Raw genomic sequence first — 16,901 nt, 5'->3', positions numbered from 1 at the left:
ACATAAGCAAAAAGAAAAAAGCCGGAAGTGGCGCTGTGGCTCAAGTGGTAGAGTGCTAGCCTTGAGCTGAAGAGCTGAGGGACAGCTCCCAGGCCCAGAGTTCAGGCCCCATGACTGGACCCAAAAAAAAAAAACAAAAAACCAACACACACACATAAAAAAAAGCAAAGAAAGAAAATCTGAGTGCATAGCTCATTGGTAGCGTGCCCGGGAGAAAGTGTCTCCATCAGCCCAGTCTTGCTAGATGCTACTTCAGATTGAACCTGAGAAGCAAGTGCCGAGGAGGAGCACGGTGGAGGCTGCTGTGCAGCGTCTGTTATGGTCTGGAAGGGAAACTGCTTCTGTGAACAAGATTTCACCCTGCTATTAATCGTTAACAAGGAAACAACGGGGCTGGGAAGGTGGCTCAGTGGTAGAGCGCTTACCTTGCATGCCTGAGGCCCTGGGTTCGATTCCTCAGCACCACATAAGCAAAAGGAAACACCACCCAGGGCCAGCGGAGCATGGCCTGGGATCTTGCGTACTGACTGTGGTATGGTGGGGTAAATGAGAGAAAGGCAACTGAGGCTTGAGGCTGTCGGGGAAGCCTGCGGCCTTTTAAATTGAAGCCATGTGGTGTTCTGATAGGGACTAGCCCTGGGGGTGGGGATGTGAGGTGCTGTGGGCATGGGCAGCCAGGAGGCCACGCTGCCTGCATGCCTGCCAGGCACCACCCAGAGCTCCAGAAGGTGTGTGTAGTAGTGAGCTAGACAGCCCAGCTGTGCGCATGCCCCAAGTTAGAAGCTCTGGTGCCCTGCTTCTGACCAGACTGTCACCTCTCCTCCACCCGATGTGCCACAGCAGCTTAGTGTCTTTCAGGCGTGTGAGAGAGTGACAGGCCAGGGCCAGCCAGGCCTCATGGGCAGGGCTGGGGCACAGGACTGGAGGCCTGAGCTCCCACACCCAGCTCCTGGAGGCAGGCCTACACTACTCCTCTGCCTCGCAAGAGCACTCTCGGTGCTGTGGCTAAACTCATATTGAAAAGCTTGACACATCCTGTGGCTATGAAAGGATGAGGGAGGTCGCCCTTTGTTTGCGTTTTTATCCTTCTTGGAAAGGTAAGTCACCGTGGTCCTTCAGTTGTGTTAGACCAGCCAATGGCAATCCTCTCCCCCGGTGACTTAACTTGGCATTAGCCAGTGCCTGCCCTGTGCCACCTCAGCCCGCTGGAATTTCTAGAAGATCTGGTGCAGGCCTCTCTAACGGGCTGCAGGACTCAGACCAAGGGGGACTCCTACTTCCTCCCCATGCTACAGCTCTGTCCAGGCTTCCCCAGCAGCGGCTGCTCAGGAAGAGGCTGGCGTGCCGAGCCCCTCACTCTAAGAGCTGCTCACCACACGCCTGCTGCCCCTCTCTTAGTGCCGTGTTTGGTTCTGCAGGGTCCTCCCCACCATGCTCTCAGAACGCCGCGCTGCCTTCCTCCAGTGCCTGGCCGCTCAGTGCCTCCGGCTGCAGCGGCTCGTTGAGCAGCATTGCGCCCGCGCCCAGCGCTGCAGGTATGGTCGGGCCTCCTCGTGCAGGTAGCGTTTTCTTTCTTTCCCCAAGCAATCATGATAGGCCCAGCTTTTCCTGCCAGTCCCTGAGCCCTGTTGTCAGCTGGAAGGCTGTGAGGTGAGGTGCTGAGTGGGGGCCTTGCCAGCACAGCTGCTGGACCCTTGCAGCCTGGAGGTGAATCTCCTCACGCCATGTGCAGACCTAGCGGGAAGACAGTGAGTTTGTGAGACTTTAGCCTGGAACTTGCTGTTACCTGGGCATGCTGTCGGGGCAGAGGCCGGCAGATCCCCTTGCCCACCGGCAGCACCCCCGGGGTACCATGTTCCACTCCTCGGGTCAGTGTGGTACCGGATGCACCTGTACTCCTGCAGACCACACAAGTCCTTCAGACTCGGGACACTTGTCACAAAAACTCCAGAGGAGCGGCACCAGTGGCTCACACCTATCTATAATCCTAGTTGCTCAGGAGGCTAAGATCTGAGGATCACAGTTCAAAGCCAGCCTGGTCAGGAAAGTAACCACCAGCTGTGGCACTGTCCTTGAGCAAAAGTGCTCAGGGACAGTGCCCAGGCCCTGAGTTCAAACCCCATGACTGACACAACAACGAAACTCCAGAGACGCCCAGCATAGGGGTCACATGTCCTCTTACTCAGGAGGCTGAGACAGGAGGATCACAAGCTCACTGACTGATAGACTCAAGGCCAGTCTGGCTTACACAGTGAAACCCATTCTCAACCCAAAGGCTGAGGACAGGACTCAGTGGCACAGGGTTTTCCCAGTATGTGCAGGGCCCTGGGTTTGGTCCCCGGCACCCAAAAAAAAAAAAAGGTCCAAAGGAATTTGAGTCTGAAACTCTTAAGGACATGACGTGAGCATACACACAAGCACGAAGCTCACCTGTGAAGCCTTCTCTTCCCATCCATGTGCTTTTAAGCCAGTGTGCTGCCCTGAGCTACACCTAAGTTGTATCCAAGTATTCTCTTCTTAAGAAGTCTCGTCACGCCAGGACAGCTTTGATGTTGTTTATAGTGTGGTGCTAAAGAAGGAATGAGACGGATTATTTTCTTTCTAGCCATTGATGCCCTTTCCAAATCCAGTGCTCGTTCACTGAGCTGCATTCCTTTCCAGCCAAGCTCTGTGCCACCACAGTTCCGTCCTGCAGGGGACTGAGAATAGATGGGGTGATGGTTATAATTAGGGTTTTGGTTGTTTTTTTTTCCCCCTAATACATTGCATCTGCTGCCTGTTAGTACACTCAGCTGCATCCATGTGGGGTATGGTGGGCAGGGGCATCTCTAGAACCGTTGGCAATTACAGTGGCTGCTGGAGAGGGTGCTTGTGTAGAAAGACACCGCTCTGATCTGTACTGCCTGCTGAGCTGGTCTGAAGATTGAGCTTCTTGACCAAGTGCCAGTGGTTCACACTTAGACTCCTACCCATTGAAGAGGGGGAGATGGCAAAGCTTGTGGTTTGAGGCCAGCTAGGCAGAAAAGTGTGAGACACTCTTCCTAACCAATAGCAGAGCATGATGGTACGCTAGCCACCCAGTTACTTGGGAGTCTGAGATTGGGAGAATTGTAGTTTGAGGCCAGCCAGGGCAAAAACCTTAGTTAGACTCCCATCTCAACCAGTACCTGAACTCCATAGCTGATACCTGTCATCCTAGCTATGCGGAAGGCAGAGATAAGAAAGATAGCACTTCCAGGCCAGCCCTGGCAGAAGAGAGATCCTATCTCAGAGAATAACTGGAGCAAAAAGGCTGGAGACGTGACTTAAATGGTGGAGTGCCTTCCTGGTTAATGTGGGGCCCTGAGTTCAAACCCCAGTGCTGCCAAAAAAAATAAGATTAAACTTCAAAGCTTGTTTTCTTATGACAAAGTTCACCTGGTTGAGGATGCGTCAGAAGCACTGACATGGCATGGCCTGTGCTAGACGTACAGACTGCATCTTTGAGCAGAAATTAAAGAGAATGTGGCTGGGCACAGTGGTACACACCTCTAGTCTCAGCTTCTCGGGAGGATTGCCTGAGCCCTGCATTTTGAAGCCAGCCTGTGCAACACAGTCTCTGTAAAACCCAAAAAAGGAAAGAAAAGGAATTACAAAAACACGGAGTGCACTGTGGGCCTCCCTTTGGGTCACTTTGCTGGTGTTTTTCCTCCAGTCTGTGATGTTGGAGGCATCTGCTGCCCCTCCCAGGGCCAGCGGCCCCTCCTCCCAGGCTGCAGATGCACATGTTCTTTCCATTGTCTGTCTTCTAGGTAAGCTGTCGGACATTAAGTCAACCTGGTCCTCTGGCCCAGCCTCCCACACGCAAGCTTCCCTGTCTCACGAGCTGTGGAAGGTGCCCAGAAACACTACTGCACCTACCAGGCCCCCTCCAGGGTTAGCTAATCCCAAGCCTTCCTCCACCTGGGGTGCTAGCCCTCTCGGCTGGACCAGCTCCTACTCCTCGGGTAAGTTCTTCCTCCTGTCTTGCCATGGGCACAGGACCCTCCAAGCTGCTGAGGCTCGGCCCTCGGGGCAGATGTTCATTGCCCAAAGTGAGGAAGGGATGAGACCACTAATCTTAGGCTGGGTCTCTCCATTTTATCACTAGCTGACCCCTTCTTCTACCACAAGAAAGCACACGGCAGCTCCTGCCTGTAAGCAGCTCCCTGGACTGGCAGGGCCTTGGCTGACCTAGCCAGAGCCGGCGGGGTCAGCCCTGGGCGTGCGCTCCCAGAGGCTCTGCTCTGGGCCAGGGGATTGCTGCCACGCGCATCGGTACTCTGCCCCCCTCAGCCAACGCAGGGCCTTGTTTCTCTTGTCTTTGCTTCTCCACAAGATTCTATCGGAGCGTCAGGGCTTTCCAGGCCAGTAAGTAACTCAGCCCGGCAGCCTGCAGAGAACGCTGCTGTGCTGCCACAGCCCTGTGGGCTAACATGAGGGAGAAAAGCCAGGCACTGAGGACTTAGGGCACTGAAGGCTTCACAGAGCTACAGGTAGAACATTCTAGAACAACACTTGTTTCATGAGCAAGCAGAAGTGTAGTCCTTTGATTCTGAATGGGGGTGAGACAGGCTGCAGTAGAGACCAGAACTTTCCCAGTGGCCCTTGCCTGTCCCGTTGCACCTACCCCTCAAAGGGCACAGCTGGGTCGTCCTGGGCTGAGGCGGGGTCCCCAGGCCGTGGTAGAGCCTGTGGGCACCGTGAGGTGTGGGTCTGTCAGCGATGCTGGGGTTAGACAGCAGGAGCATGGCTCCTGGCTCCCACAGGGCCTGTCAACTGAGTTCCTGTCCTCTGGGCCTTCACACAGGTTCTGCTTGGAGTACTGACACCTCAGGAAGAACAAGCAGCTGGCTCGTCCTGCGCAACCTCACACCCCAGGTACAGCACCGGCGCGGCGGGAGAAGGGTGCTGCGGCGCCCCCAGGGCACCAGACATGGCCCAGAAGGTGTTGCTCCACCCCTGGAGCAGATGCCTGTCCTGGGGCCTCTGTTCAGGGCCCACAAACATTGGATTTGTGAGTTACAGAATAGAGTGCAGGCAGCAAGAAGCAGACATCCCGATGAACTTAGCCTGTTCTGAGTTGTTCATTTACCCTTTGGGGCTGAAAAAAATTACCTTTGTAAACAGAATTTCCTACGATATAATTGTCCATTCAAGAGTGACATGGAGCTGGGCGTCCTGTGGCTCCTGCCATAGCCCTAGTTACGTGGAAGGTGAGAGTGCAGCTAGTTGCGTGGGAGGTGAGAGTGCAGGATCATATGGCCAGTCCAGCCTGGCAAAAAAAAAAAAAAAGCCCATGGGACTCCATCAAGGAAGAAGCTGGGTAGGGCAATACACGCCTGTCATCCCAGGCAGATTGAGATCCAGGCACAAGCCTGGGCAGGATGTGAGACCTTAATCTCAAACATAACCAGTGAAAACTAGGGCTGGAGGCATGCCTCCACTAGCGTAGAATGCATGAGGCCATGAGTTCAAATCTCCAGTGTTGCCAAAGAATCTGTGTGGTTCAGTAGAGCACCTTCCTAGCAAATTCAAAGGGCCCAGAATTTAAAAAAAAAAAGCTTCGGAATCAGATGATAATGCTTTATGCCTGTAACCCCGGTGATGGTGTTTTATGCCTATAACCCAGGCAATGGTGGTTATGCCTGTAATCCAGGCTCTTTGGAGGGAGAGACTGGGAAGATCACTGTTCAGGGCCAACCCAGCAGGGAGAATGTTAGCAAGACCCCATCTCAACCAAGAGCTGAGAGTGGTGATGTGGATAGTAGAAGGATCCCAGTTCCAAAAAGTTCACAAGAGCCCCCCATCTCAGCAGCAACAGAGAGCATGGTGGGTGTGCCTCTCGGTCCTGCTGCATGCAGCAGGAAGCATATATAGAATCATAGTCCAGCCTGGATGAAATACAAGACCCTAGCTCAAAAACAACTAGAGCTACATTGCTGGGGGAAGGGCTGAGCTAAGGAGAGTGAAAGAGGAGATACTGATTGACAGTCTACAGGTATGAAAACAAAAGAGTGAAACTACCGGCGTTGTGTTGGGGGTAACAGAGGAGGCTGATGAAATGCATTGTACGCATGCAGAGAAATGCCTCCAAGAGCCCCGCTGTGCCATGTGCTAAAAAGAAACGGTAATGAGCCAAAAGGGCCGGCGTCCCTGTCTCCAAACATGAGACCCTAACTTCAGACCCCAGTACCTTGAGAAAAAAATGACTTGGCTGTTCCCCTTACACTACCACAGGCCAGGGGCCGTCCGCAAGGCCTCAGGCCCAGTGCCCTGTGCAAACCACGGGCGCCATGGAACAAGCTCCGGCCAGGGGGGGGCAGAGCAGGAACCAGAGCTTTGCCCTTCCGCCACCTGATTCTGACTGGTGACGGGACTGAAGGATCCCCCACTAGGTGTGTGCCTGGCCCCAGACAGCCACTGGAGATTAGTGCGCATGCACCAGCGTTCCCTGCCGATGGGGGTGCTGTGGTAGAGAGCTCAGGAAGGCGGTGCCTGTGCTTCCCCCCCCCCCAGATCGACGGCTCCACCCTGCGGACGCTGTGCCTGCAGCACGGGCCCCTGGTCACATTCCACCTGAACCTCACGCAAGGCAATGCCGTGGTCCGCTACAGCTCCAAGGAGGAGGCTGCCAAGGCCCAGAAGTCCCTGCACATGTGAGTTCTCAGCCGCCCTGAGGGTGGGGGGCTTGAGGCCTCCGGCCAGGCACCCCAGCTGCTAGAGGTGCGTCACCTCGCAGTCTGGAGACTCGGCTTGTAAGCACCAGGCAGGCGTGTGGAGTTCCCTTAATGTCTCATCTCTGGGACTCTTGTCTCCAGCGCAGCCGCTTCCCAGACCCGGGGCTAGGACTGAGCATCCGAACGAGCGCGTGGAGCTCATCCTCCATGAGTGTGCTGTTTCCGTGGCGGCTCCCTCCTTAGGAGAAGCTCCCCAGCGCACCTGGGGCCATCTGTGACCAAAACAAGAGCCCCCCCCCACCCACCCCAATAGCACGGAGAGACACGCCCCATGTGGCCGGCAAGGTTAGGCAAAGGGGCCCACACTGGTGAAGTGGGCCTGCCAGGAAGGTCCCTTGAGCTGAGCCGGCACGAGACCAGGACATGAACTCCCCCACAAACCCACCCCGCTCCCGTGTTTAGCCCAGGAGACAGGCTACTCTGCCGCTGAACCATCCCCCGTCTTAGTGGTGCACTGAAGCAAGCATGCACCCCACACCCCCACACCGAGCCTGTCAGAGTGGGCGCCTGCCCCCGCCCAGCCCCAGCCCAGCCCCAGGCGTGTGTGGGGAGCCGCAGCTTATCGCCCTTGGCTGCCCTCTCATGGTGGCAGTGCCTCGGACTCGGGCTCGCTCACCTGACCTCCCGTGACCTCTGTGTTGCAGGTGTGTGCTGGGGAACACCACTATCTTGGCCGAGTTCGCCAGTGAAGAGGAAGTGAATCGGTTCCTGGCCCAGGGCCAGGCCCTGCCGCCCACCTCCAGCTGGCAGCCGAGCGGCGGGAGTGGCCAGTCAAGGCTGGGCGCCTCGGGCAGTACCCACAGCCTGGTGCGCGGCGACACTGCCCACTGGAACACCCCGTGCCTGGGTGGCAAAGGGAGCAGTGACCTGCTCTGGGGTGGGGTGCCCCAGTATTCTAGCAGCCTGTGGGGGCCGCCTAGCACTGACGACGGCAGGGTGATCGGCAGCCCCACCCCGCTGAACACGCTGCTGCCCGGGGACCTGCTCAGCGGGGAGTCCATCTAGGGCGCCAGGAGGAGAGCTGGGCCTAGCGGCCCACCAGTGAGGAGGAGCGCAGCCCTGCCAGCCCGGCACCATGGCCCAGGGTGGCCACGCGCCTCTTTCGAGTACCTCTGTCCAGTTGTGAAGACGCCATGGCCGCGGCCTGAGAACTGTGGGAACAGCAGGCCGCCGCCCCGCAGGACGCTCCTCATAGCTTTTGATTTTGTGTCGTCTCACGTTCGTACAGTGTGTTGTCGTTTTGAGTTTTAAGTATAAAAGCTGCTTAGAATAGTTCTATCATGAAGGGCACTTTTCAGATTGTGGGCTGGAAAGGGTTATTTTATCATGGGGGCGGGCTGGAGGGAGGGAGGGAGGGAGGGAGGGAGGGAGGGAAAGGGACGAGAAGCCTATTTAAAGTGAGCCTGTGATGATTATGCACATTACCAGAGGTGGAGGGGCGGGGCGGGGCGGGGCGGGGCGGGGCGGCAGCTGTGGCTGGGGCGGAGCTGCGGCACGGCACGGGGCCCTGGACCCGCCTATGCACATTGCCCTTGTTCCATGACCCTTGTTCCATTACTTTTTCATGTCATTTTTTATCCCAAAAAATATTTTTTAAAAGTTAAAAAAAAAGACATATCAAACATGCAAATACTTGAATCCAGCAGGCCAATAATGAAATGTGAACACTTTCTAAGTCTAATTCTACACTTCCAGGTTGACAACAGTACACAGAAACAGGCTCTAGGAAAAGTTTCTAAGCTCATAGCCTATGTGTGCGTGCGTGCGCATGTGTGTGTGTGTGAAACTGCATGTCTGTGCGTGCTTCTGCACGGTATGCGGTTCCTGTGTGTGTGTTGACAGTGTGTGAGGGATTCATCTGGGTTCTCCTCCTACTCAGTATATGCTTTTTTTGGCGCATTGGTCAAATGTCTGTTGTTGTTGTTGTTATTGTTATTAGCATCTAACTTTGCACTGAGGTGTCCTTGCCCTTCCTTTAGCTAATCCTAAACATGTAGAGAACTCACGGGACAGGGCGGCGACAATTCATGTGTAAATGTTTACTCAAGGACTCTGTTATGCGTCTAAAGTTACAGTGTATATCTCTGGAAAAATAATATGTATATCTACCTTTAGCAGCTTTTTATCGTGGACTAATGCAAGAAAATTATTACCAGAGTATTGCACCATTTCCATGTGGAATATAAAGTTAGAGAAGAACTGTTGCTGAAGTGTGGCCATAGATCCTCGCAGCGCGCGGGCTCCGGCCGCACGGGGTGCGGGCGAGCACTTGGACGCGGTGATGACTGCTCTCGGCGGAGCCGGGGTTGGCTCCACCTGTTTACAGACCTTTTTTCTCCTTCAGACTTTAACATTTAAAAAATAAAATAAAAAGGAATTAAAAAAAAAAGACTTCCGTCGTAAAGAACCCTATTTTCAGAATGCAGATACGTTACTTCCGGGCTCTGGGACCGGGCAGTGCTGTCCCGGCCGGCCGTCATCTGGACTCTGCCGACGCCCTCGGGTGACAAGGCACGAGCCGGGCGCTCTCAGGAAAGCCAGGGCCCCGAGGCAGCTCCACGCCATTTCATGTATTTTTAAACCCAACTCCTAGCACTGAAGATGTTATTTTAAAAAAGGAAAAAAGGAAAAAAAAGAGAAAAAGAAAAAAAGAGGAAAAAAACCACAAAGAAGAAAAATACCTAATCTCTAATGTGTAGCAGTTACATATTTACCAAATAATGGACTCAAAAGAAATAGATGTTTGAAGAGTGCTTTATATATTAAAAATTGCTTTATGTTTTAAAATGATCGATGTTCTGATTGTTTTACAAGGAAGAAAGACAATGGAAGGACATGCCCTCGAGTATGTTTAAAAATATACGAACATTGTGCTCCCTGCCCACCCTGGCCAGGGTTCTTGTGCATTACACTCTTTTTTAATTAGCTTTTTAATGGTTTTATCAAAACAAAAACAAAAAAAAGCAAAAAAAAAAGAAGTCCTGCAAGATTGCAGATCAACAAAAGCTGGTTTTATAGAGGATCATGAACTATGCACAAACTGGGTTCGACTTTTTTTCTCAAGTCTATAGTGTATCTAGCTGAACAGGCCCTCAGTGATCCCATCTCATTGCCAATACGTGCATTCTGTTTTTGTGATGTACGCAGACCTGTGTGTGTGTTTGTGTGTGTGTGCACCAGATGGGCGTGTACGCATGTGTGCACCACACAGCCACCACGCCGCCATTCAGCACTGAGTTGTAGATAACTCGTGGTTTGAAATTTGGGGCTAGACGTAAAGGATCTGCTTGTTTGGGGTTTGGTTTGTTTTTCCTCCTCCCCCCCACCCCACTTTTATTTTGAATTTGTCTGTGGCTCTGAGATAAACAAGTTTGTGACTCTTAATGTTTCTTCTCATAGAATGTGATTGTTGAACACGCACCGAAAGTTGCTTTCAAAACTACAACGCTCTGTTGAAATCTTAAATAAATTGCAATTTTTCTTGGCTATTCAGATGTGTTTTTTTTTTTTTTCAAAGACAGACTGATCATTTTTAGGGGAGTTGTCCTACTGGAACACAATTCCCTTTTGTGATGTCCTCACAGCTTGTGTGGATGCAGTCTGCACAGAATCCTGGCTGACTTGTATCATGTGCTTCTCTGTTACTATGTTAAAACTTGTAATGGTCACTGAGAGGCACAGGAGCGCGCCCACCCCCACCCCCGCTCGGCCCACAGCCCTCATGAGAACCAGCGTGGCCAGGGCAGCAGGGCAGGGGCACGGGGTGTACTGAGGACCACCACTTCTCTCCAAGGCCCTGCTGTGGGTGTTAGAGTCACAAGGCTAGGCCCCAGCGGCTCAAGCCTGTAATCCTGACCACTCAGGCCAAGATGAGAGCATCGCGGTTCAAAGACAGGGCAGGCAGGAGAGCCATGAGGCCCGGTACCTGGAAGGAAGGAAACAGCAGGCCCAGAGCGGCCTTTTTGTGGATGGTGGAAGCAGAGACGGGCCTGAACGGCTTGAGGAGGAAGCGGAAGTGGCTGGCAAGCCCTGGCTCCGGATGGAAACGATGAGCTGGGTGACACCATGAGCTGCGTGTGCCGGTGGAATGCAGACAGTGCCAGGCCCTGGCATGGACCATGAAAGCCATGGGCACTAGTGCTGCACCGAGGACTTGGTGAGGGAAGTGCGCCCAGCCTCTGATAGCTGGCACGAAGTGAAAGCCAAGAGCACCCAGAAACCTCTGTAGCCCCTGGGCCAGGGGCATCTGCCCCAGCTTATGAAGAACCCCAAGAAGGCACAGGGTCCACGTGTGCAGCCAAAGTCAAGAGTGGGACAGGAGGTCACAGTCCACATACAAGGCCACCAGCCGATCAAGCCCGCCCAGCCCCCCCCCCCCATGAGCCCACGGAGATGCCGAAAGATAACACAGGAAGTCTGGATGGCACAGCGGCCGCAGCCGGAGCCCCAGGCAGGGGTGGTGCTGGCCAGGTCGGGGCAGAAACCTCACCCTCACAGCCACCACCCACACAATCCAGTGACAGCTTTGTAAAGCTGACTACAAATGATTGCAAATAACTGCTCCTGTGCGCGGGCACGCTCGCACGCCCCCCCCCTCTCTTGGTAGAATCATTTGCCAATCAAAAGTGATGCTAGCCGGGTATCGGTGGCTCACACCCATACAGGCATCAGAGGCCAGATCTGAGGGTCATGCTTCAAAGCCAGCCTGGAAGCCTCATTTCCAATTAACCAGTAGAAAGCTGGATGTGGAGCTATTTCAAATGGTAGTGCACTAGCCTTAAGCAAAGCTCATGAACAGCACCCAGCCCTGAGTTCAAGCCCTAGGACAGGCAAAAAAAAAGGGGGGGCAGTGCTAAAGACAGTGTTGGTGGTGGGGCTGGGAAGGTGGCTCAGTGGTAGAGCGCTTGCCTTGCATGCCTGAGGCCCTGGGTTCGATTCCTCAGCACCACATAAGCAAAAAAAGCCAAAAGTGGTGCTATGGCTCAAGTGGTAGAGCGCTAGCCTTGAGCTGAAGAGCTGGGGACCAGGCTCAGAGCTCACAACAGACAAAAAAAAAAAAAAAAAGAGTATATGAGTGTGTGTGTGTCGGGGGGGGGGGGGGATGAATACAGATGAGGGGTAGAGAGGTGGAAATAGACGTGTGAAAAAATGGACAAATGGATGTACAGGTAGACAGTGGTAGATGAATGGATAGACCTGTCAATGAAAAAAATGGATGGATGAACAGGTGGATGGGTACATAAATAGGTGGTGGGTGGAAGTATATGACAGGTATGAACAAGTAGGTGAATTGATGGATTTATGGACAGATGGATAGGTGGTTGAATGGACAGACAGATGAATCAGTAGGTAGAACAGTGGATGGATAGAGTAGATAAATGGGTAAATGGATGAGAGAGGCACTGATGGATGGATGGATGGAGGAATGGATGGGTGTGTGGATGAATGACGGATGGATGAGTAGATAGGTATGTGGATAGATGAATGGATGGATAGATGGATGGATGTAGATAGGTGGATGGATGGGTGTGTAGATGAATGGATGGATATGTGGATGAATGAATAGATGGGTGTGTAGATGGATGGATGGACAGGGTAATGGACGGATGGATGGATGGATGTGTGGATGGATGAATGGACAAGATAATGGATAGATGGGTGTGTGGATGGATGGACAGGGTAATGGATGGATGGGTGTGTGGATGGACGGATAGATGGATGGATGGATGGGTGTGTGGATGGATGGATAGACAGGGTAATGGATGGATGGGTGTGTGAACGGATGGATGGGTGTGTGAATGGATGGATGGATGTGAGCGTGGATGTGTGGATGGATGAGTGGGTGGATGGATGGATGGATGGGTGTGTAGATGGATGGATGGATGGATGGATGGATGTGTGGATGGACGGATGGACAGGGTAATGGATGGATGGGTGTGTGGATGGATGGGTGTGTGAACAGATGCATGGATGTGTGGCTGGATGGGTGGGTGGATGGGTGGATGGATGGATGGATGGATGGATGGATGGATGGATAGATGGATGGGTCGATGGATGGGTCGATGGGTGGATGGGTGTGTGTATGGACTGACAGACTGACGGACAGGTAATGGATGGCAGAATGGTGCTCACGTGTCAGAGGTCAGCTACCTGTACACCAGCGTGATGCAGGTGATAAAGAAGGCTGCTCCGATAGTGAAGAGGTAGGCCAAGGGCATGCTGTAGGGCAGGCTGCCTGCCCCGGCGCTGCACTGGCTGCCATCCTGGGGTGGGGCACACGGCTGGTTCAGCGTGGTGTTACTGTAGTACCCGTAGTACATGACAGTGTGGGTGAAGCAGCCCTACGAGGAGGCCAGGCCAGTCAGGGCACCCCTTCCCCACCCAGGCCCCCCCCCAGGGCTCCCAAGCATGGGACCGTTAGAAGCAAAGGGTCAGCAGACATTTGGGAGAACTACCCAGGGCCACCTGGGGTTGCTGGGGGAAGGAGAAGGAGGAGGGTGGGGCTGGGGCCCCCGCACCCCGCCAGTGAGGAGCTCCAGCCCGGTGAAGGAAGCGGCGGGGCGGGATGGGTCCGGCGGGGCCGGTGGGAAGGCGGCCTGCACGCCCACGGTGAAGGCCAGCAGCGGTAGCAGCAGCAGGGCATTGAAGGCCAGGAGCTTCTTGAGGAAGAGGAAGTAGGAGAGCACGCTGGAGCCGAACTGGCCGCCAATCTGTTTCAAGGCGTAGTGCCACGGGCGCCTGTAGTGCAGGCCGGAGAGCAGCAGCAGCCCCAGGCTGTGCAGCCCCTGTGGGCAGTGAGAGTGACAGGCGCAGTCCGCCAGGGCTGGAGCACAGGGCCCGGCCGAGGGCCCCTCACACAGAAGGGCAGCAGGGAGGAGGGCTGCCCGCCCCCGCCCCCAGGCTCCTACCAGGATACAGGCGTATCTGAGCCGGCTGCAGCACGACACCCCACGGCCCTGCCGGCCCCTCGGCTTCCCCCGAGAGGCGCAGCTCTCCTCTCTGGGGACAGAGACAGATCAGTGCCTGGACCGTCGGGACACGGCTCCATCACCCACCAGCAGGCTCGGGCCGCCCGTGGAAGTGGGCTGGGTGGGCACAGAGCGGTGGACACCTACCGCAGCCAGCGCTTCTCAGCCAGGCTCAGGGGCATCCCCCGGAGCGTGTGGTCCCGCTGGGCCACCGAGAGGCCCTGGAGCTCCTTCACCAGGAGGCTCCGCTTCTCTGCCAACAGGAAGGAGGCTGGTTGGGTCCAGGCTAGCTACGGCCACCGTCTACCCTGCAGCAGGCCTGGCCAGGCCTGTGTGCGGCCTCTGCCCGTACGGTGGCTGCCAGGTCTGGACTAGTGTCAGTCCACGCCGTCCTCCCTCACCCGACCCCCAGCCACCCTCCCCCCTCCATCAGGTCCCCAGCCTCTTCCTGGAACACCAAAACTCCAGCTCCCCACCATGGCCTAGCTGTACCAAGCTCGCAAGGATGCAGAGGAAGGCAGGGCCCGGCCCGGTCCATCATCTGAACCAGGGGCTGCCTCTCACCAGCAGGGTACCCCAGAACTCATCACAAAGAGCTCCAGGACCCCAACATTTACTCTAATCCCAACTTTCTCAGACTGACCAGTAGATGGAGAGCATTCGCTTGAGACATTCTCCTGGTCCCGGCGCTGCCCCGCCCCGCCCCGCCCTGCGCCCAGCAACGGGAGGCCCCCACACTGGCAAGCCAGGAGTGGACTGGGGACATGTCCCCTCTGCTCCAGGCACTTTCTCCATGAGGCCTCCCAGAGCCTCCAGGCTAGCAGGCTCCCAGGCTCCCTCCCACGTTCTTCTCTCTCCAGTGTCCCCTCCTTCTCACTCGCTCTCTCTGACAGTGCTGTTTACCTAGTGGTAGAGTGCTGATCACAGTTCTTGGTACAGGCATGTGCTTAGACTATAATCTACCTACTTGAGGCTTCCTACTGTAGCTGCCATGACAAGAGCATACTACTATACCCAGTTATTGGTTGAGAAGGGGGAGGAAGGTCTTGTTTTTTTTTCCCCAGTCCTGAGGCTTGAACTCTGGGCCTGTGCACTATCCCTGAGCTTCTTTTGCTCAAGGCTAGCACTCTACCACCAAAGCCACAAAGCTACTTCTGGCTTTTTCTGTGTATGTGGTACTGAGAAATCGAACCCAGGGCTTCATGCATGCTAGGTGAGCACTATACCACTAAGCCACAATACCAGACCGTTACTTTTTTGCGGCTGACCTCAAACCTTGATCCTCTCTATCTCAGACTCCCAACTGCAGGGACAAACCACCAGCCCCTAGCCTAGTATACATCCTTGCAGGGCCCCTTCCCCACTGTCCTTATCAGCTTTCCTGGCCTGCTTACCCATTTCTTTGGCTCCATGAATTTCATGGGTTTCTTAAGAGCTGCAAGGAGCCTACCAACCGCCAGTCCACGCTTGGGCCTCCCCGAGGTCCGCTGCCCAGTACTGGAGGATGGGGTGTGGGTGCACCAGACTACCAAGTACCTTCTGCCACCTCCTGGTCCCTAAGTATCCCTGTGGAGGGTACGCCCCCAGCGCCTCCCTGTGTGCTCACCGTCCTCCTCCAGGGACCCAGGGTCCAGCTCTAGGTCATAGAGGCGGAGGCTGGGGCGGGCAGAGCGCGTCACGTTCCCCAGCACCGGCCGGCTGCTCCGGTGCCGCAGTCTCACCGTGCGGTTGTAGTACTGGGAGATGATGGCTCCTCTGCTGCGGCCTAGGAAGGCAGGTGGCCATGGGGCCGGGGCCAAGCCCCACTGGCCTCCCTCTCATGATGCTTCTCTGCTCCACACTTTCCCAGACCTCAGCCCTTACCAAAACCCAAGAAAGCCCTTTACCGGACGCCTTAGGTCCACCATGCTCTAAGTGCTTATTCTGGCCTCTGCGAGGCCTCGCAAGGTCATTTTTAACCACCAGGGAGGCTGGCCTGGGGTGGTGCCGGGCCTCTGGGCAGACTGAGTGGCCAAGAGCTGGACAGGCCTGGCTCTACCACACGCAGGCGTCCTGCTGAAACCCCAGTGCCGGGTCAAGGAGAGCACAAGGGCAGAGCTCCCACTTACCAATGGTGCGGCTGGGCATGCTGGCCAGGACTCGGAGCGTGGCCGCGCTGTAGACGGGGCCCCCATTGGGCCCCGGGAGGGTCTGGTGGGCATGGCCTAAATAAGGAAGGCTCGATTACCGGACATCTCGCTCACCCACCCCACACTGCCCCAGGCCTACACACTGCAGGGCCGGTAACCTCGGGGCTGCCCACACTCCGCCAGCATCCCACCTGGATCCCGCGGGGTCCTGGTGAGCGGCCGCAGCTCCAGCCCCTCCTCGGCTGCCCGCAGGCTCTGCTCTTGGATGAGCTGGTGGAAGGAGTCGTGCACTTCGCTCTCCTCATTAGGGCTGGGCTCCTGGCTGCAGGAGGAGCAGACGTGGAAACCCAGGCTCCTGCGCTCACTGGGGCAGCGCAGGCCTTTCTAGAAGGCTGGGGGGGGGGCGTGCGGCCTCCGGCATCTCCCAGCCCCCCAGCCCCAGGGCACTTACTCTTGCTCCCCTTCCCCTTCCCTCTCGGGAGCGTTGAGGACTAAAGGCAGCGGCTGGGCCATGTCTGCGGTCCACTCTCTGCAGGTCTGCAGTGCTAGAGCAGCTCAGGGCCTGGACGCGGCCTCTGGGGCCTCCTGCCGCCCATCTGACAAAACAGACAACCATCCAGCCCCGGGCTCCCTGGGGACTGCAGGGCCACCCACCCAGCCCCCACCCGGTCAGGAGTGGTCCAAAATAACTTTTCGCCAGCCCAGGCCAGGGGGGAGAGGGGGAAGAAGAGGAGGAGGAGGAGGAAGGGTGTGGGGCCTCAGTTCCCCATCTGCTTCCTGGATGTCAGCCCCTTTCAGGCCCCAGTTCCAGGGTGCAGCCCCCGACACCTCCCGGGGGCGGGGGTCAGGTCAACCCCAAGGCCTTCCCTGTGGCCCTTCGGTGACCCCCAAAGTGCTTCCTCCCGCAGGAAATCCTACCAGGCCACCACCCAGGCGGGGCAGCCCTGAGCAGTGGGAGCCGCGCCGAGAGCGGTCCGGGCTGCGGGCCGAGGTCCAGGCAGCTGCGGGGGAGGGGCCGGCCCCACAAGCCCGCTTTGTCCGGGCTC

At 55.9% G+C, this 16,901-nt stretch overlaps 2 protein-coding genes across 2 annotated transcripts in view; one reads left to right on the top strand and one right to left on the bottom strand.

Annotated features, from left to right (window-relative positions):
• Window positions 1-8,087, top strand: part of Tnrc6c (trinucleotide repeat containing 6C) — a 75,664-nt gene extending 67,577 nt beyond the window's left edge. The window contains exons 18-21 of the mRNA XM_013036380.1: window positions 3,792-3,986; window positions 4,829-4,899; window positions 6,538-6,677; window positions 7,403-8,087. Coding sequence (XP_012891834.1) covers window positions 3,792-3,986; window positions 4,829-4,899; window positions 6,538-6,677; window positions 7,403-7,763 — 767 coding nt within the window. The 3' untranslated portion in view covers window positions 7,764-8,087. The remainder of the gene's footprint in view (window positions 1-3,791; window positions 3,987-4,828; window positions 4,900-6,537; window positions 6,678-7,402) is intronic.
• Window positions 8,088-12,775: 4,688 nt separating this feature from the next.
• LOC106000759 (transmembrane channel-like protein 6) lies at window positions 12,776-16,895 on the bottom strand. Its single transcript, XM_013036017.1, has 8 exons — window positions 16,307-16,895; window positions 16,047-16,177; window positions 15,835-15,930; window positions 15,333-15,491; window positions 13,874-13,979; window positions 13,667-13,757; window positions 13,277-13,543; window positions 12,776-13,099 (listed from the first exon to the last, which is right to left on the bottom strand). Exons 1-8 carry the CDS (start codon window positions 16,366-16,368, stop codon window positions 12,905-12,907), a joined length of 1,107 nt encoding a protein of 368 aa, XP_012891471.1. The 5' UTR covers window positions 16,369-16,895; the 3' UTR covers window positions 12,776-12,904.
• Between the last annotated feature and the right edge of the window lie 6 nt (window positions 16,896-16,901).

Source organism: Dipodomys ordii, unplaced genomic scaffold (assembly GCF_000151885.1).
Source record: "Dipodomys ordii isolate 6190 unplaced genomic scaffold, Dord_2.0 Scaffold7, whole genome shotgun sequence".
Taxonomy (NCBI): domain Eukaryota; kingdom Metazoa; phylum Chordata; class Mammalia; order Rodentia; family Heteromyidae; genus Dipodomys; species Dipodomys ordii.
This window is presented reverse-complemented; position numbering and strand designations above follow the sequence as displayed.